The sequence below is a fragment of the Anomaloglossus baeobatrachus genome, chromosome 1, assembly GCF_048569485.1.
Source record: "Anomaloglossus baeobatrachus isolate aAnoBae1 chromosome 1, aAnoBae1.hap1, whole genome shotgun sequence".
NCBI lineage: Eukaryota > Metazoa > Chordata > Amphibia > Anura > Aromobatidae > Anomaloglossus > Anomaloglossus baeobatrachus.
Genome location: NC_134353.1, coordinates 23819809 through 23840714, shown reverse-complemented (window position 1 = coordinate 23840714; position 20906 = coordinate 23819809). Strand labels below are relative to the sequence as shown.

At 47.9% G+C, this 20906-nt stretch overlaps 1 protein-coding gene across 1 annotated transcript in view; it reads right to left on the bottom strand.

The window, feature by feature from the left end:
* Nucleotides 1-20906, bottom strand: part of SIGLEC1 (sialic acid binding Ig like lectin 1) — a 78513-nt gene that overhangs the window by 44702 nt on the left and 12905 nt on the right. The window contains exons 4-8 of the mRNA XM_075332510.1: nucleotides 19336-19632; nucleotides 17490-17753; nucleotides 2660-2914; nucleotides 2226-2525; nucleotides 1284-1541 (exon numbers count right to left, since the gene is read on the bottom strand). Coding sequence (XP_075188625.1) covers nucleotides 1284-1541; nucleotides 2226-2525; nucleotides 2660-2914; nucleotides 17490-17753; nucleotides 19336-19632 — 1374 coding nt within the window. The remainder of the gene's footprint in view (nucleotides 1-1283; nucleotides 1542-2225; nucleotides 2526-2659; nucleotides 2915-17489; nucleotides 17754-19335; nucleotides 19633-20906) is intronic.

Below are 20906 nucleotides of genomic sequence, written 5' to 3'. Positions count from 1 at the left end.
TGTCAGTGTAAATCTCTTCCTGACATATGAAGTCCTCTCATGTCCTTTGTCTCATTCCGGTGCATGGTTTGGTCCCCGGTCTTATTCAGCCAATATCCAATTCTATCAGCATCGATACAAGCTCGCACTTAATCCAGAGGGCATTTCAGGTACCAGCTGGCTCCTCATATCATAAGTTGGAATCTAGTGATGGCCCCTTAGGTGCCATGTTGGTTCTACTATGAATCCTCGCCACTCACTGGGCTTTATAGGAAACCATTATTTTCTCTATATACTATAATATTATGGAATTGCAGTAATTAGTGAAAGTGATAGAATAATTGCTCATTCAATTTTAAGGGGAACAAAAAATAAAAAATATTTTTTTAAATAAAATAAAAATATCACATTTTGTGTCACCCTGATTTGGCTATGTAAAAGTAAAGAAATAAAAACATAACCATATTTGGAATCACTGCGTTTAAAACAGCCTGATCAATCAAAGTAAAAAGCTATTGAACCTGGGGGGCAAAGGCTGAAAAAAATAAATTGTATTTACAAAATATAATTACTTTTAGTCTTCATAAATACCCAATAAAAAAGTCAATTAAACTCTGAATGTGCCCCATAATGGTACTGACATAAAGACAGCTTGCTATGGAAAAAAACAAACCCTCACACAGGCGCATTGATGGCAAAATTGAAAATGTTATGGGTTTTGGAAACTGGTGAAACATCAAATTTTTAATTTTACAATTTTTTTTTATCATTTGAATAATATACAACTTTAGTTTAGCTTCCCTTTAAGAAATGGGGAATTTAAATTTCTAAAAATTGATTGCTATGAGTCACGCTTGCTCGGGACGATCTCAGCACATGCGGTGCCCGACATCTCTCCGAGCTCTGACGAGAAGACTAGAATGGCGATAACTGCAAGAAAAAGTAGGTAAAGGGAGGTGGAGATGTACATTTGTTACAGGTTCCCTTAGATCCGCGCCCCCCTCAATGGGATCCCGGAAATCAGTTATATGTAGCAGTGTTTAGTTTCCCAGGAGCACCCCCACAGGAGAAGTGGAGAATCGCAGTCTCCATTCTGATCGGGGGATATATGTATAATGTAGGACAGGACAGGTCACCATTTCGAACAGTTCTCTACTCTGGCCCACAAAAGAGAATCTTAAATTGAGTTCCCCTGTAATAACTCCCTAATAAAATATTGTAAAAGGGGTTTTCTAAACTCAGGATGTTAATTATGTGAAAATGCCAAGTTCTTCCTCAATATAAGTAAGAGAAATGAAACTTACACAGCACGCGCAGGGTCACCGGGGGGGAGGTGCTGCTTCCTTGGGTATTATGAGCTTTGCAGAAATAGGAACCTGCGTCCGTTCTCGACAATCTGTGGAAGACAAGCTCTTTCTCTCTCATCTCTTCTCTTAACCTTTTGTTGTCCTTATACCAGGAATACGTGGTTCCTTTCTCGGAGCTCCGGGTGGCTATACACACCAAGGTGACCTCTTTGCCTTCCTCTGTCTCAGGTGATGGTGTTATAATCACCCGAGCAGCTATAAAACAAACATGAATCAGTGAGAATGATCCTTTTATGATCAATAACATAACAACCATTGAAAAAGGGCATCCTTAGCTCATAATTAACTTCTGGCCTCAAACCCAATGTTTATATGGTCTTTCTACAGTAGGATTCTGCATGGATTTCCTCCCACATTCCAAAAAAAGTTTACTGGACTTTTCTAATAAAAATTGAACCCAAAGTGTTGAGATTTGGAAATTAGGATATTAACCGCCTTTGGTGTAGACCAATGGTTCCCAAACTCCAGTCCTCACGACCCCAAACAGGTCATGTTTTCAGGATTTCCTTAATATAGCACAGGTGATGCTTTGATAATGATTTCATCATCTGTTCAATAGTAAGGAAATCCTCAAAACATAACCTGTTGGGGGCCATGAGGACTGGAGTTTGGGAAACCCTGGTGTAGACAGTATGCAGTCCAATGTAAGAAAACGCACACTTACAAATTGCTATGGCCAGATTATCAGTTGTGGGAGGCAGAAAAATGGGAAAAGACGGTTAAAAAATCCCCTCCCCAATTAAAACTCATGAGGTCTAGGCATTGAACCCAATCAGAAGCTAAAAATGTCACCTGCACTGACAACTCTTGGTACTCAGTAGCCCCCTGCACCATGATCGGAGCCCACCTGAGCACGTTATGCCATCTTTAGCTACTAACTTTCTACTGTGAAGTGAAGACTCGTTGATGAGTTTCCCAATGGATTCTTGGCCTCACAGCTGTACAGCCCTTCATCGGCTAACGTCACGTCTTGGATCTTCAGGCTCAGGGAATTCAGAGTTGAGACGATCTGCACTCTCTCGCTTGGGGTACCATGAGAACTGGAGTTTCCTATTAGATTTCCATCCTTGTACATTATTAGCTCTGAGAAGGGATTGCTCTCCACGGTGCAGTGAATTATTGCCAAGTTGCCTTGTTGAGTCTCTAGGAACGAGGAGAGTGATGGGATTCTTGGAGGGTCTGTGGTCAGAATAAAGGTTACAGTATATATAAACAATTATGACTTTGCACATTCTTGAGATTTCCATTTCTAATTGTGAGTTTCTATTACATTTTGCAATTTATTTGTCACATATAGGGTAGGAGTGACTCACACTTGACATTTATTATGACAGGCGGGGAGGAATCGCTCCCTTTCTCATTTTCCACCTTGCAGTAGTAATAACCGGCAACATTGGTGGATACTAATGGGAAGTTAAGGGATTTCACAGAACTTTCTTTGATCAAGATATTGTTTTTAAACCAGCTGTAATGAATGTCTTCTGGTCTGACACCGGGAACATCACACGTCAGGGTCACAGATTCTCCTTCTTTGATGTCTTCAGAGGGAGATACAATGGTCACAGCAGCTACGAACATGAAATAACAGGAAAATACTAATTAGATTATTTTCGTACAGTTCATGTTAGAGCAAAACATCACTCATTATCCTTATCCAAGATCCCATATCATCACTGTATACACTATAAGTATATGTTGTGCGCACTCACATAAGGTCTAACTACTACACATGACCTGCCCGGTTCTTATACAGGCTAGAGGTCCCTAAAGTTCCCTGCACAGACTAAAACAACCCTAATGGGATGACTTAGATGGCCTCTCAGACCTCTGCTTCCTGAGTAGCGATTAAGGATATCACATACTTCCTTAAGAATCCAGGAGGCGGTACAGAGTAAATATAGGGTAAACCAAAAGTTATAATCATCCGGGAGAAACACTAGGCAAACAGGCTGTAGTTCTAAGGATGGTCCACATCAGAAATATCAACAGCAGGAAATGAAAGCCCGGGTGATAGGGCTGAGTGAATACAGGATTGGAAACACTTGTTTGCAGAAAGGCAATGAACTCACAAAAAAAGTGTTCAGAACCAGGAAAGTGGCAAAACCTGACTGTAGCTCAGTGGAGAGGGAAATGGACCACAGGAGGCTGCCGGATAAAATCCGAGGCATAGCAGTATATTTCACAAGGAATCTATGGGTAGCTATAGATTATAGTACCCTTTAGTACATTTTTGAGGGGTTTTCCCAAACCTGAAAGTCATAGTTTATCCATAGGTTAGGATTTAACTTGCAGATCTGTGGTTGTTTAACGTCTACAACCCTTGAGACTTCAACAATTGGGCTCCAAAACCCTGAGAACAGGGTTCTTCAGGTCTGCATTTTGACTGCAGTGGAATTACACTTACTGGATCTTTGCCTCATTTATTATTCATGGGATTGCCAGAGAAAGTTGAGTGCAAAGCTTGGCTATGTTGAGCAATCCAATTAACATTGAAGGAACCGGAGGCCAAAAATTGTCACCTCAGCTGAGGTTCTGGAACCCAATACCAGGAATCACTGAATCTTCCTATATTTGGATCAACAAGTTATTACAAAAATTTGAAATTTTGGGAAAATCCCTTTAATCAGTATGGAACAATGACATATATGGGTACTTTGCACACTACGACATCGCAAGCCGATGGTAGCGATGCCGAGCACGATAGTCCCCACCCCCGTCGCAGCTGCGATATCTTGTGATAGCTGCCGTAGCGAACATTATCGCTACGGCAGCTTCACATGCACTTACCTGCCCTGCGACGTCGCTCTGGCCAGCGAACCGCCTCCTTGCTAAGGGGGCGGGTCGTGCGGTGTCACAGCGACGTCACACGGCAGGCGGCCAATAGAAGCAGGGGGGGAGATGAGCTGGACATAAACACCCCGCCCACCTCCTTCCTTCTGCATTGCCGGTGGAGGCAGGTAGGAGATGTTCCTCGCTCCTGCGGCTTCACACACAGCGATGTGTGCTGCCCCAGGAACGAGGAACAACATCGTAACATCAGTCCTTCCGAAATTATGGAAATGACCGTCACTACACCGATCATACGATTTAGACGCTTTTGCGCTCGTTAATCGTATCAAAAACGATTTACACACTCCGATGTCGACAGCGACGCCGGATGTGCGTCACTTTCGATTTGACCCCACCGACATTGCAGCTGCGATGTCGTAGTGTGCAAAGTGCCCCTTACAGCCATGTCAAATCTACTAGAAATTTTCGAAAGGTGTAATAGGAAGTCTCAAATGAAAGACAAATCTTCAAGATATCCAGGACAAGCAAAAAAGATTGATACACAATATACTGAGATATGGGAAAAATTTCATTTGAGTTCAGTGGGTCATTCTCTCATTGGTCTACCTCTAGCTGTCAGTCAATGAGTAGGACCGCCCACTAGACTCCTAAGCCAAGAAATAGAAAGTCTCTCATTGCATGCTCAATGTGACAGGTTCCCAAGAATACAGATAATTTGGTATTTTATATTCGGATTTGAACACCATTAAGTAACTTTTTAACTTCATTTTGCCCTAAAAATGACCCCAAATCCTGGAAAAATTGCACCCCAATAGTAACGCCATACAGTGTGCTAATAAGACAGCCACTAAAAGGGGGGAGTTATCGCAGGTTCCTTGTAACAAAGTAACCCCAGTTACTTTAATAGTTAATTTTAGTTATTTTTTTATTATCTTGGGATACTTTTGTGGGAATAAACAGTTTTAAGTTTTCTTGAAATTAGATTTCTCTACAGTTTTGATTTATCACTTCTGCAAATAAAAGAAATGCATAAAGTCAGCAAATACATAGATTTTAGAACTTCTGTTTCGTTTCACAAAATTATGTTCATTAATATGTGAATTTTACATATATTTTTCTGGCTTGTAGAATTATATAATATATTTCACGAAAAATGAAACTTTCACTTGTTGCGCAACATGGGATGTGTCATCAGTGAACTCTGTCCATAGATGTGATGTGTCCATGAGATCTCTGAACTTTGAGGAACCTATAGAGTATTGAAACTGTATCATTATTTTACAGTGAATGCAGCTGATCTCTTCTTATGAGAATTATGGGCTGTAGAAATGTATTGCTTTGAATATTACTAATATATTATGACTTTCCAATGTGTCTATACCAAAAGTAACAAAATCAAGATGGCAAATCTGTGATATAAATGTTATAGACAGCAGCAGAGAAGGGCAAGATGTTGTAAACTACACACATCTCTGAGACACACAGAGCTCACATCCAGCCTGTATTACTGGGAGAGACACACAGACCTCACATCCAGCCTATATTACTGGGAGACACACAGAGCTCACATCCAGCCTATATTACTGGGAGAGACACACAGAGCTCACATCCAGCCTATATTACTGGGAGAGACACACAGAGCTCACATCCAGCCTATATTACTGGGAGAGACACACAGACCTCACATCCAGCCTGTATTACTGGGAGACACACACAGAGCTCACATCCAGCCTATATTACTGGGAGAGACACACAGACCTCACATCCAGCCTATATTACTGGGAGAGACACACACAGCTCACATCCAGCCTATATTACTGGGAGAGACACACAGAGCTCACATCCAGCCTATATTACTGGGAGAGACACACATACCTCACATCCAGCCTATATTACTGGGAGAGACACACAGAGCTCACATCCAGCCTATATTACTGGGAGAGACACATAGACCTCACATCCAGCCTATATTACTGGGAGAGACACACAGAGCTCACATTCAGCCTATATTACTGGGAGAGACACACAGACCTCACATCCAGCCTATATTACTGGGAGAGACACACAGAGCTCACATCCAGCCTATATTACTGGGAGAGACACACAGACCTCACATCCAGCCTATATTACTGGGAGAGACACACAGAGCTCACATCCAGCCTATATTACTGGGAGAGACACACAGACCTCACATCCAGCCTATATTACTGGGAGAGACACACAGAGCTCACATCCAGCCTATATTACTGGGAGAGACACACAGAGCTCACATCCAGCCTATATTACTGGGAGAGACACACAGCACTCATATCCAGCCTATATTACTGGGAGAGACACACAGACCTCACATCCAGCCTATATTACTGGGAGAGACACACAGAGCTCACATCCAGCCTATATTACTGGGAGAGACACATAGACCTCACATCCAGCCTATATTACTGGGAAAGACACAAAGACCTCACATCCAGCCTATATTACTGGGAGAGAGACACAGACCTCACATCCAGCCTATATTACTGGGAGAGACACAAAGACACAAAGATTTGCATGCCATAGTATTTTTGCTATTTAGATTTTTTTTCTGATTACGCTGTTGACCATTTTCATTAGTTGATTTCATATTTTGATAGTTTGTACATTTCTAAACTAAGCAATGCAAAATATGTGAATTTTATGTTTTTTAATTGTTTTACTTTCAATTGGACAAAAGGTGGGTGATTTTAAAGGGAACCTGTCATCAGAAATTTAGCTTGAAACCTAAACGTTTCCCCAGTCTGCAGCTCCTGGGCTGCATTCTAGCAATGTTCCTGTTGTTCTTGTGCCCTCTTTCTGACCAAAATAAAGACTTTATAAAGTGGTACCTTTTTGTATTCAGATCTTGATAATGGTACATGGGGGCGGGCTCTCTGGTGTCCGTTAGTCTGCCTCCAGTCGCTTTTAGGCCGTCCCCCATCTCTCCATTCCATACTTCAGGACGCCGCCCACTGCACCCGAGGTGCCGCGCACGCGAGGACCGTTGGTCACGTGTGTTGCAGGCACGAGACTATGGGCGACGCTGTGATTGCATCGCAAGTGCCCGCCCATCATCTCGTGCCCGCCCTCTCCCCTCTGCCTCCAGCGTTCTGCGCAGAACGTTCCAACGTCGGGTCATCTGGCCAGCGCTTGCGCAGAACGCTGGAGGCAGAGGGGAGAGCGTGGCACGAGATGATGGGCGGGCACTTGCGATGCAATCACAGCGCCGCCCATAACCTCGTGCCTGCGCACACGTCACCAGCGGTCCTCGCATACGCGGCACCTCGGGCGCAGTGGGCGGCGTCCTGAAGTATGTAATGGAGAGATGGGGGATGGCCTAAAGCGAGAGGAGGCAGAATAACGGCCACCAGAGAGCCCGCCCCCATGTACCATTATCAAGATTTCAATGCAAAAAGGTACCACTTTACAAAGTCTTTATTTTGGTCAGAAAGGGGGCACAAGAACAACAGGAACATTGCTAGAATGCAGCCCAGGAGCTGAAGAGGGGGAATCTTTTAGGTTTTAAGCTAAATTTCTGATGACAGGTTCCCTTTAACCCCTTAACGACCTTGGACGTACTGAGTACGTCATGGTGACATGGTGCTAAAGGACCCATGACGTACTCAGTACGTCCTGGCGAAATCGCGGTCCCGGAGCCCCGGGGAGTGAAATTTATTTACTTAAACGGTGGATTCGGGAAGGAGGGGACCTCTGCCTGACGTCAGGAGGGGTGGTGCCTCCTCCCCGAACCTACAGAGGCTGTGATTGGCTGACGAACGCCGCTCAGCCAATTACAGCCACTGTAATGTTCCAGCCATTGAAAATGGCTGGAACATTGAAATCCAGCCCTGATCAGTGCTGCTGTAGCACTGGCCATTGGCTGGAGCTGGGTGATCGATGCTTCACCCGCCCCCAGCTCTGATTGGAGAGACCGGTCTTGTGACCGCTCTCTCCAATCAATGTGGATCTGCGGCCTGTGACCGTCCCTGGAAGCCGAGGAGAGCGGTAAGTTGTTGTCCCCGCCGCCCGCCCCTGTCCCCGATCGCCCCGCCGCCCGCCCCTGTCCCCGCCGCTGCTCCCGCTTCACCGCCGCTGTCTCCGATCGCCCCGCCGCTGCTCCCGCTTCACCGCCGCTGTCTCCGATCGCCCCGCCGCTGCTCCCGCTTCACCGCTGTCCCCGCCGCTGTCTCCGATCGCCCCGCCGCTGCTGCCGCTTCACCGCTGTCCCCGCCGCCATGCTCCCGATGCACCGCTGTCTCCGCCGCCATGCTCCCACTCCACCGCCGTCCCCGCCGCCATGCTCCCGCTGCACCGCTGTCTCCGCCGCCGCTCCCGATCCACCGCCGTCCCCGCCGCCATGCTCCCGCTGCACCGCTGTCTCCGCCGCCGCTCCCGATCCACCGCCGTCCCCGCCGCCATGCTCCCGCTGCACCGCCGTCCCCGCCGCCATGCTCCCGCTGCACCGCCGTCCCCGCCGCCATGCTCCCGCTGCACCGCTGTCTCCGCCGCCGCTCCCGATCCACCGCCGTCCCCGCCGCCATGCTCCCGCTGCACCGCTGTCTCCGCCGCCGCTCCCGATCCACCGACGTCCCCGCCGCCATGCTCCCGCTGCACCGCTGTCTCCGCCGCCGCTCCCGATCCACCGACGTCCCCGCCGCCATGCTCCCGCTGCACCGCTGTCTCCGCCGCCGCTCCCGATCCACCGCCGTCCCCGCCGCCATGCTCCCGCTGCACCGCTGTCTCCGCCGCCGCTCCCGATCCACCGCCGTCCCCGCCGCCATGCTCCCGATCCACCGCCGCCATGCTCCCGATGCACCGCTGTCTCCGCCGCCATGCTCCCGCTCCACCGCCGTCCCCGCCGCCATGCTCCCGCTGCACCGCTGTCTCCGCCGCCGCTCCCGATCCACCGCCGTCCCCGCCGCCATGCTCCCGCTGCACCGCTGTCTCCGCCGCCGCTCCCGATCCACCGCCGTCCCCGCCGCCATGCTCCCGCTGCACCGCCGTCCCCGCCGCCATGCTCCCGCTGCACCGCCGTCCCCGCCGCCATGCTCCCGCTGCACCGCTGTCTCCGCCGCCGCTCCCGATCCACCGCCGTCCCCGCCGCCATGCTCCCGCTGCACCGCTGTCTCCGCCGCCGCTCCCGATCCACCGACGTCCCCGCCGCCATGCTCCCGCTGCACCGCTGTCTCCGCCGCCGCTCCCGATCCACCGACGTCCCCGCCGCCATGCTCCTGCTGCACCGCTGTCTCCGCCGCCGCTCCCGATCCACCGCCGTCCCCGCCGCCATGCTCCCGCTGCACCGCTGTCTCCGCCGCCGCTCCCGATCCACCGCCGTCCCCGCCGCCATGCTCCCGATCCACCGCCGCCATGCTCCCGATCCACCGCCGTCCCCGCCGCCGCTCCCGATCCACCGCCGTCCCCGCCGCCGCTCCCGATCCACCGCCGTCCCCGCCGCCATGCTCGCCACTGTCCCCGCCGCCGTCGCACCCACCTTTTTCAGCCGCTGCTGCCCCCGATCGGCGGCGGCCGCCGCCTCCTTCATCGGCTGCCCCTTCTCCATCGCCACACCACCTATCCCTCCATGTGCTGCAAGCCACCCTCCCCCCACGTGGGGGGAGGGTGGCTGGCTTGCAGCACATGTGGGGGGAGGGTGGCTGGCTTGCAGCACATGTGGGGGGAGGGAGGGGGGCTTGCAGCACATGTGGGGGGAGGGAGGGGGGCTTGCAGCACATGTGGGGGGAGGGAGGGGGGCTTGCAGCACATGTGGGGGGAGGGAGGGGGGCTTGCAGCACATGTAGGGGGAGGGAGGGGGGCTTGCAGCACATGTAGGGGGAGGGAGGGGGGCTTGCAGCACATGTAGGGGGAGGGAGGGGGGCTTGCAGCACATGTGGGGGGAGGGTGGCTGGCTTGCAGCACATGTGGGGGGAGGGTGGCTGGCTTGCAGCACATGTGGGGGGAGGGAGGGGGGCTTGCAGCACATGTAGGGGGAGGGAGGGGGGCTTGCAGCACATGTAGGGGGAGGGAGGGGGGCTTGCAGCACATGTAGGGGGAGGGAGGGGGGGCTTGCAGCACATGTGGGGGGAGGGTGGCTGGCTTGCAGCACATGTGGGGGGAGGGTGGCTGGCTTGCAGCACATATGCTGCAAGCCACCCTCCCCCTACATGTGCTGCAAGCCAGCCACCCTCCCCCTACATGTGCTGCAAGCCCCCCTCCCTCCCCCTACATGTGCTGCAAGCCCCCCTCCCTCCCCCTACATGTGCTGCAAGCCCCCCTCCCTCCCCCTACATGTGCTGCAAGCCCCCCTCCCTCCCCCTACATGTGCTGCAAGCCCCCCTCCCTTCCCCTACATGTGCCATCTCTCTCTCCCATCAGACTCTGCCCCCCTCCCCGATCTGCTGCCTGCTCTCTCCCATTTTCCATCTACTGCCCCCTCTCACCCTCCTCGATCTGTTGCCTCCTTCATCTGCTGCCTCTTCTGTCTGCTGCCTCTTCTGTCTGCTGTGATCCTGCTGCCTAGATCCATCCTGTAAGGTAGGTATCCCCATCTCACCCCCCCCCATCCTCTGCCGCTCCTCCATCCGCTGCGCCATTTCCCATCCATCCGCTGCGCCATTTCCCATCATCCATCCGCTGCGCCCTTTCCCATCCTCTGCCGCTCCTCCATCCGCTGCGCCCTTTCTCATCTGCCGCCCCGCCCTCTCGCATCGCATTATCCAGCGCAGTTGCTCGCTTCCAGACTGCAGTGGATGATGCGATGCGAGACTCGTGCATTGCTCTCACGTTTGGCACTGGTCTTGGCAGGCGCTCATTTTTTTTTTTTTTTTCTACTGATGTCTGTATTTTTTATTTCGCCAAACTAATTTTTTTTGTATGGGGGGGGGTCTAGTTTCCAAAATGGGATCACATGTGGGGGAGCTCCATTGTTTAGGCACCTCAGGGGGTCTCCAAATGAAACATGGCGTCTGCTAATAATTCCAATCAATTTTACTGTGAAATGGCGCTCCTTCTCTTCTGAGCCCGCCGTACGCCCAAACAATTGATTTCCACCACATATGAGGTATCGTCGTACTCAGGAGAAATTGCACAATACATTTTATGGTGCATTTTTTCCTGATACCCTTGTGGAAAAAAAGCTACCTGTTTGAAAAAACAATTTTGTGGTAAAAAAAATAAAATATTTTCACGGCTCAACATTACAAACGTTTGTGAAGCCTCCAGGGGTTCAAAGTGCTCCCTAAACAGCTAGATAAATTCCATGAGGGGTCTAGTTTCCAAAATGGGGTCAATTGTGGGGGAGCTCCATTGTTTAGGCACTTCAGGGGGTCTCCAAACGCAACATAGCGTCCGCTAATAATTCCAACCAATTTTGCTGTGAAATGGCGCTCCTTGCCTTCCGAGTCCTGCCGTGCGCCCAAACATTTGATTTCCACCACATATGGGGTATCTGCGCACTCAGGAGAAAATGCACAATACATTTTATGGTGCATTTTTTCCTGATACCCTTGTGATAAAAAAAGCTACCTGGTTGAAGCAACAGTTTTGTGGTAAAAAAAAACTTTTTTCTTTTCACGGCTCAACGTTATAAACTTCTGTGAAGCCCCCAGGGGTTCAAAGTGCACATAAAACATCTAGAAAAAATATTTGAGGGCTCTAGTTTCCAAAATGGGGTAACTTATGGGGGAGCTCCATTGTTTAGGCACCTCGGGGAGTCTTCAAACCCGACATGGCGTCCGCTAATGAGTGCAGCTAATTTTGCACTCAAAAATTCAAATGGCGCTCCTTGCCTTCCGAGTCCTGCCGTGTGCCCAAACATTTGATTTCCACCACATATGGGGTATCTGCGTACTCAGGAGAAAATGCACAATACATTTTATGGTGCATTTTTTCCTGATACCCTTGTGATAAAAAAAGCTACCTGGTTGAAGCAACAGTTTTGTGGTAAAAAAAAATTTTTTTCTTTTCACGGCTCAACGTTATAAATTTCTGTGAAGCCACCAGGGGTTCAAAGTGCACATCAAACATCTAGAAAAAATATTTGAGGGCTCTAGTTTCCAAAATGGGGTCACTTATGGGGAGCTCCATTGTTTAGGCACCTCGGGGAGTCTTCAAACCCGACATGGCGTCCGCTAATGAGTGCAGCTAATTTTGCACTCAAAAATTCAAATGGCGCTCCTTGCCTTCCGAGTCCTGCTGTGTGCCCAAACATTTGATTTCCACCACATATGGGGTATCTGCGTACTCAGGAGAAAATGCACGATACATTTTATGATGCATTTTTCCTGATACCCTTGTGAAAATACTAATTTTTATGGCTAAAGTAACATTTTTGTGTTAAAAAAGTAAAATTTTCATTTTTTTGTCTACATTGCTTTGGTTGCTGTGAAGCTCCTAAAGGGTTAATAAACTTCTTGGATGTGGTTTTGAGCAGAATGAGGGGTGCAGATTTTAGAATTGGGTCACTTTTGGGTATTTTCTGTCGCCTAGGTTTCTCAAATCACTCCAAATGTGATGTGGTACCTAAAAAATTTTTTTTTGTAAATTTTGTTGGAAAAATGAGAAATTGGTGATGAACTTTGAACCCTTCTAACTTCCTAACGGAATTTTTTTTTTTTTCAAAAATTGCGCTGGTGTAAAGTAGACATGTGGGAAATGTTATTTAGTAACTTTTTTGTATGACATATCTCTCAGATTTATGGGCATAAAATTTCAAATTTTGAAAATTGCAAAATTTTCAAAATTTTCGCCAAATTTCCGAAATTTTCACAAATAAACGCAAAACATATCGGCCTAAATTTACCACTGACATGAAGTACAATATGTCACGAAAAAACAATCTCAGAATCGCCAGGATCCGTTGAAGTGTTCCAGAGTTATAACCTGTCAAAGTGACACTGGTCAAAATTGCAAAAAATGGCCGGGTCTTTAAGGTGAAAACAGGCTGGGGGCTGAAGGGGTTAACTATGTTTTTTAAAAAAATCTTTTTCATATTTTTCATAATTTTTTTTTCTTACATTTGTTGTGTTTAATAGTCTCCTTAGGGGACTTAAAGCTGTGATCATCAAATTGTCTGAGCTATACACAGCAATGTATGAGCACTGCTATACATAGGAGAAATCACAATCTCCTATGAATGCCAGCAATGGGTCGGTGTTCATAGGAGTATTGTAAAGTCAGGCATGGGAGTCTTCAGTAGACCCCAGCTGCCATAACAACTCATTGGTGTCCCCCATTCATGTCACGAGTGCATTGATGGGCAGGAGGAATGGCGTTCCCCACTGCCTGCGCATGTTAAGTCCTGTTGTAGGAGACTGATAGCGGTATTTAACTGGTTAACAGCCACAGGCAGAACTCCAATCCACACACAGCTGTTAAATGCACATGATCGCTGATTAAATCAGCGATCATGTGCGTGGAAAGATGTGGGCTCGATATACGAGCCCGCATGAAAGGCAGGGTTACAACATAGGACGGACATAAAAGCCATATGTCATGAAAGGGTTAAGTGGGAACTGTACTTTCAATTAACTGCATATGTAAATAGTAATAGGTATTGCAATTAGTGGGGTCATTAAAATATAACTTTATTCATTCTAATTAAAATAAATATTTGCCTGATGTTAGTAACCAACATAAAGTGACTACTACACAAAGCTCAGCAAATGCACCTAATAGATCAAATAAATCAATCTAGGTCACACACAGAGCACAAGTATAAGAGTAAGGGCCTCTTTACACGATGCAACATCGTTAGCGATGTTGAGCGAGATAGCACCCGCCCCCGTTGTACGGCCGATATGTGGTGATCACTGCCCTAGCGAACATTATCGCTACGGCAGTGTCACATGCACATACCTGTTCAGCGACATCGCTGTGACTGCCGAACAATCCCTCCCTGAAGGGGGAGGTGCGTTCGGTGTCACCGCGACGTCGCTAAGTGGCCGCCCAATAGAAGCGGAGGGGCGGAGATTAGCGGGACGTAACATCCCGCCCACCTCCTTCATTCCTCATTGCCGGTGGACACAGGTAAGCTGTAGTTCCTCGTTCCTGCAGTGTCACACATAGCGATGTGTGCTGCCGCAGGAACGACAAACAATATCGTACCTGCAGCTGCAATGATAATTGGGATGGACCCCCATGTCACCGATTAGTGATTTTGAACGTTTTTGCAAAGATTCAAAATCGCTCATAGGTGTCACACGCAACGACATCGCTAAAGCGGCCGGATGTGCGTCACAAATTCCATGACCCCAATGAGATCGCTTGAGCGATGTTGTAGCGCGTAAAGCGGCCTTAGCTGTATTGCACCCCGGAGACACCACTTTGTTAATGGCAAAAACAGTAGAACATCATTCTAGAAAATATTACAAGATGATATACAGGTGCCCTTGTGATGCCCTGGACTAGCCAGGTAGTCACAGGTAGACCCCCGCACTGCACCTGTCCCCCAATAAGGTGTCATCAGCCAACCATTAAAACCTAGTCAGCTCCCTCAGTGCTTGATGGACACACCAGGGGGTGGAGCCAGGTGGTTGGCCACGCCCACCGAGGAGTTCAGAGGGCCTGAGGCAGGAAAGCAGTTCAGTGCAGTCTGTTAGTGGAGTGAAGGAGAGTGGAAGCAGGCCTGTGTAGCAGGTCTGCGGCAGTCTGACAGGTGCCAGGGTCGGAGCCCTGGTACCTTGGCTAGGAGGCAAATGGTGGCCTTAGCCTGCAGGAGCCGGGAAGATGGCTCGGTGGAACTGTGGTGGACCGGGATAGGGTAGTGGCCCGCCAGTACCGACCCGGGGAACTGACTCGAAAACTGGAGCACACAGGGGGGTACTCAGACCCTGAAACAAGGTCCAGAATCCACTGGTCTGAGTTAATTAACTGATTGCGGTCTGGACTATAGGTCCTTTCCCACCCAAGTCCCGACTGAAGAGAACAGCCCACCGAGGGGGATAGAAAGCCACCGCACAGGCAGAGAGATCCCACGGGCCAGTGTCTGTGGGCAAAAGGGCTCTCCCGACATTCACAAAGCCGGGGAACGGACTCATGTCCCTGAAGCGCAGGCAGTCTACAGATACACAACACGGTGCAGGAGAAAGGCCAGGACCACCGAACCGGGTGGGGGACCAGACGCAGCCGGATGCGGGCACCAACCACCATCAACTTGGCTTACCAGAGACTCGTGTGTGTCAATAACTGTGAGTACAACAGTGCCATCCGGCCGCGCACCGCCCTGCATCGCCCAGCTATCCCCAACGGGTCCCGGGGCCATAATCCCTACCCACGGAGGGGTTAACATCTTGGTGCACTACCATCTTCCCCGGGGTGCCCAGTAATCGCAGCGGTGGTGTCCAACTTCACTACGACCCGTGGGTGGCATCACGAACTCAAGCGCGGCTCTGGCCGTGCACCTACCAAACCCCGACCAAAAGCGCCAGCGTCCCCCCTTTCGGAGCGAAGTGACCCCGGGTCCGGAGGCGCTCGAGCCACCCACCAACGAGCCCGGATCCGAGCAGCTCGGCTGCAGCCGAGCACAGGGCGGTACACCCTGCCATACCCAAATGTTCCTTAAAGGGAACCTGTCAGGTCCCATATGCATTCTGAGCTATAAGCAGGGTGTTCTGTAGCCCAATACCTCCTTCATTCCCATCCCTGTGTTGTAATATTGTGGAATATGAAAGAAATAAAAACGTTTTATTACTTACATATTCCCTTTGTGAATGAGCAGGGTCTTTAGCCCCATGGGCGTCACATCGCCCTGTGGGCGTTTGCATGTATTCCGTGGTATCACGCCCCTGTGGGCGTGATAGCATGGATTTACATGTGCGACATCACCATCAGCGTCTTCAGAGCCCGTGCATGCGCCGTCATCAAGGTGCTCGCTTCTCTGCTTCAGATGCGCTTTGTGCATCTGTGCAGGAGTCTTCTGCGCATGCGCAGACTTTACACATCCCAAGAAGCACTGTACAAGCGATCATTTTGAAATGCAAGGAGTATCATACCACTGCAGATCTACCAAGACCCGGCCGTCCATCCAAACTTTCATCTCAAACAAGAAGACGACTGATCAGAGATGCAGCCAAGAGGCCCATGATCCCTCTGGATGAACTGCAGAGATCTACAGCTGAGGTGGGAGAGTCTGTCCATAGCACAACAATCAGTCGTACACTGCACAAATCTGGCCTTTTTGAAAGAGTGGCAAGAAGAAAGCCATTTCTCAAAGATATCCATAAAATGTGTTGTTTAAAGTGTGCCACAAGCCACCTGGGAGACACCAAACATGTGGAAGAAGGGGCTCTGGTCAGAAACCAAAATCAAACTATTTGGGCACAATGCCAAACGATATGTTTGGTGTAAAAGGAACACAGCTCATGACCCTGAACACACCATCCCCACTGTCAAACATGGTGGTGGCAGCATCATGGTTTGAGCCTGCTTTTCTTCAGCAGGGATAGGGAAGATGGTTAAAATTGATAAGAAGATGGATGGAGCCAAATACAGGACCATTCTTGAAGAAATCCTGTTGGAGTCTCAAAAGACCTGAGACTGGGATGGAGATTTGTCTTCCAACAAGACAATGATCCCAAACATAAAGCAAAATCTACAATGGAATGGTTCACAAATAAACGTATCCAGGTGTTAGGATGGTCAAGTTACAGTCCAGACCTGAACCCAATCGAGAATCTGTGGAAAGAGCTGAAAACTGCTGTTCACAAACACTCTCCATTCAACCTCACTCAGCTCCAGCTGTTTACAAAGGAAGAATGGGCGAGAATTTCAGCCTCTCCATGTGCAAAACTGATAGACACATACCCCAAGAGACTGCAGCTGTAATCGCAGCAAAAGGTGGCACTACACAGTATTAAGTTAAAGGGGATGAATAATATTGCATGGCCCAATTTTCAGTTTTTTATTTTTTTAAAAGTTTAAAATAAGCAATAAATATCGTTCAACTTCACAATTGTTTCCACTTGTTGTTGATTCTTCACCAGAACATTAACATTTTTATCTTTATGTTTGAAGCCTGAAATGTGGGAAAAGGTTGAAAAAATCAAGGGGGCTGAATACTTTCGCAAGGCACTGTATCATGAATGTACGATCACTAGTGATTCAGCTGATAATACCCCCACCAATCCTGAGAACAAAGGGGCCAAAGTTACTGGGGCGAGAACAGCAGCTGTGAGCATGTGCGGCCGTGCTCCTACAGTGGTCACACATGCTCAGTACAGCTTTATACACACAGGGGACTGTGGGCCACTGTCCAGACCCACTAGTACTCCCGGCCTTCAGTGATCACACATTTATTATCTATCCCGTTAACCATCGCTTAGCTGTTGGTAGAACATTACTCACAGAATATAGCCAGTTGGCCTGGATCTGATGATGCATGACCCATAGGATTTATCACTTCACATCGGTATTCCCCGTGGTCATTTCTGCTTAGGCTGTGGAATGTAATAATCTTTTCTTTGGAGAATTGCTTTCCGTCCTTGTACCAGGTGTAACTGGTAATCGAGGGGTTGCTGCTATTAACCTGGCAGGACAGGGTCGCAGTGTCCCCCTGCTTCAGGTTTCCTTCTGAAGGTTGTAATATCATTTTGACTCCCTTGGGGGAATCTGTGGACAAAATAGAGACAAAAAAATGAGACCAGAAAATTGATATTAAAGGGAACCTGTCATCAGAAATGGAGCTTTGAACCTAAAAGTTTCCCCCTCTGCAGCTCGTGGGCTGCATTCTAGCAATGTTCCTGTTGCTATTGTGCCCCCTTTCTAACCAAAATAAACACTTTATAAAGTTGTACCTTTTTGTTTGCAATTCTTGTAAATTCTCCATGTGGGCGGACCGTCTGTGTCCGTTACTGTCCCTCCTTCTGGTTTACGCCGCCCCCCAACACTTCATTTCATAGATCAGGACGCACCCGAAGTCCCGTGCATGCGAGGACTGCTGGTGACGTGGTCGCAGGCATGAGATTATGGGTGGCATCGATTGCATCGCAAGTGCCCGCCCATAATATCGTGGCCGCGCTCTCCCCTTTGCCTCCTGCGTTCTGCGTAAGCGTCTCCTCATAACCTGTGGTGGCCTGATCCGCTTCTCCCATCTATTTCCTGCTGCAGGGCAAGATGGGAAAGGTGACGTCGGATCATTTGGCCAGCGCTTGCGGAGAACGCAGGAGGCAAAGGAGAGAGCGCGGCCACGGTATTATCGGCGGGCACTTGTGATGCAATCACAGCGCCGCCCATAATATCGTGCCTGCGACCACGTCACCAGCAGTCCTCGCGTGCACGGGACCTCGGGCACTGTGGGCGGCGTCCTGATCTCTGAAATGAAGCAATGGGGGACGGCGTAAACCAGAAGTAGGGACAGTAACGGACACAGACGGTCCGCCCCCATTGAGAATTTACAAGAATTGCGGACAAAATGGTAAAAGTTTATAAAGTGTTTAATTTGGTTTAAAAGGGGGCACAAAAAGTACAGGAACCTGCTAGAATGCAGCCCACGAGCTGCAGAGGGGGAAACCTTTAGGTTTAAAGCTCAATTTCTGATGACAGGTTCCCGTTAAATTTACTGTAAATTGTAAACTCAACCCCTTCCCGACCCAGCAATTTTCCATTTTTTTGCGCCTTCATTTCTTCCTCCTCTTCTTCGAAGAACCATAAAAATGCAATTCTGGTGTTTTTATTTTTCTTCTAATTAAAAGTATTTACTGATCTGTTCCTCCGTTACTGAGAAATTAACTTTAATTGATATGCACATTAGGCTGAAGGATTATGGATTATAAAATAAGAAAACTGATAGTATTTATTAGCAGACAAATATGAACAGGTGCAAACTGAACATGAAGTATATGCTAACAAATAAACAGCTGCACTCTGAAACTCTAAGGTTTGTAAGCACTGAATACAGGAATTTGTTTTATGATGCTCTATGTTTTTCAATTTTTACATTTCTTTTCTTAGCAGCAATGCCTGTCCAAATACCTGTATGCAATGTTTGCATGTCTCAGTGATTCAGAGTGCAGCTATTTATTTGTTAGATTATGTTTCCTGTTTAGTTTGCACCTGTTCACATTTGTCTATTAGGAAGTGCCATCAGTTTTTTCATTTTACCTAAGATTATACTGACAGGTTCTATTCTAGAAACTCTTTTTTTTACGTTTCGAGTAAATCCAGCAGAACATCATTCAACATTCACACTTACGTGTCACATCGAGAGTAATTTCTTTGATTGCTTTTATCTGCCCAATAGAAAGTTCACAGCGAATTTTTTTCTGGTTGTCCATCCAGGAGAAGCTGGTAGTCAGGTTCTTGGTAAAAAGAACAGTTTTTGTGTCCATTTGTACAGTGTAGGAAAGATATGAACTCTCTGAAGAGTGGTCCTTCCATTCTAATGACACCGAACCATCTGGACAAAAGTATGGTGTTGAGCACTGAAAGGTTACCGAAGAGCCTTCAGTTATATTTGGTGGCACCACAACCACAGGAGCGATCGGATCATCTGTAGAAAGATCATGCATCATATACTGTAGGTTAAAGTGTGGAAACGTTCTAGGACAGAATTTGATATTTATCAACCGTCTCCCTCTGAGAGTCCATCAAATATAGTCTCAACATAAAAGGTCTGAGCATCTGTTGGCTTAAAGGGGTTGTATAGTGTAAACAAGTTATCACTAGGGATAATCGAATATCTCAAATATTCGGCTTTGCGAATATTTTCCGAATAGGTTGCCTCTATTCGACTATTCGTGAATATTCGATGCGCAATGTAAGTCTATGAGAAACCCGAATAACAACTATTCGGAACTATTCGGACTTCTAATAGACTTACATTGTGCATCGAATATTCGCATAGTGGCGATCTATTCGCCGGATAGTCGCGAAGCCGAATATTTGAGGTATTCGATGATCTCTAGTTATCACCTATTTGCGGGGCATGTAGTAAACAATGGATTGGGGGATACAATCACTGGGATCTGCATGGATCGGCAAAATGGAAATCTTTTATACCCATTAAAATGGATTTACGTTGTTCATGCCCGACTGCCACTCCATTCATCCTCTATGGTGCTGTCGAGTGCTGTGCTTTTTTTTTTCAGTAGCTCCATAGAGTGCATGAAGTAGTGGTCAATCATGTGTACTACTGGTCCAATATAAATGGGGATAAGGGGTATAAAAGTACCCGGTTCTGCCGATCAGTGCAGGTCCCCAACGGATCTATACATTTTTACCTATTCTACGTTATATTTTCTTCACTAGGCACTCCTTTAAGAAAAACTGCAATATAAATTGTCAAAAACTCAATGAATTCAAAAGAATCGCCATCAGTAAATGTACATGTACTGCTCAGTAAAATATTCATGATCCTATAAGTCAAACATTTGATTTTATAGCAGCATTTACCCTATTAAAAGTAGGAATTAGACACAAAAATAGGGGATTTGGGCTCGCTGTGGTCTCAAAAATATGAAAAATGGTCTAAAAGTTGTCGGACTCATGTCAACCCAGTGTATATATGACTTCTCTGTATTTAATTGCATTTTCATTGAGAAAATTTAGCTCGTTTCAGGAAGAGCCCATTGACATCTGAACTGTACTCCAAGAGCTGCATTCATAATTCTACCAGTTGCCTTCAGAATGCGGCAGTTCTTACAACTCTATCTATCTAATAGTTGAGGGCTTCAGTTATCTCCATCAACTCCACCAAATACAGGAACCATTTGACCTAGCCAGGAGATTCTGTGTCCCCAAGGAAAGAGTTTTTAACCAATGAAA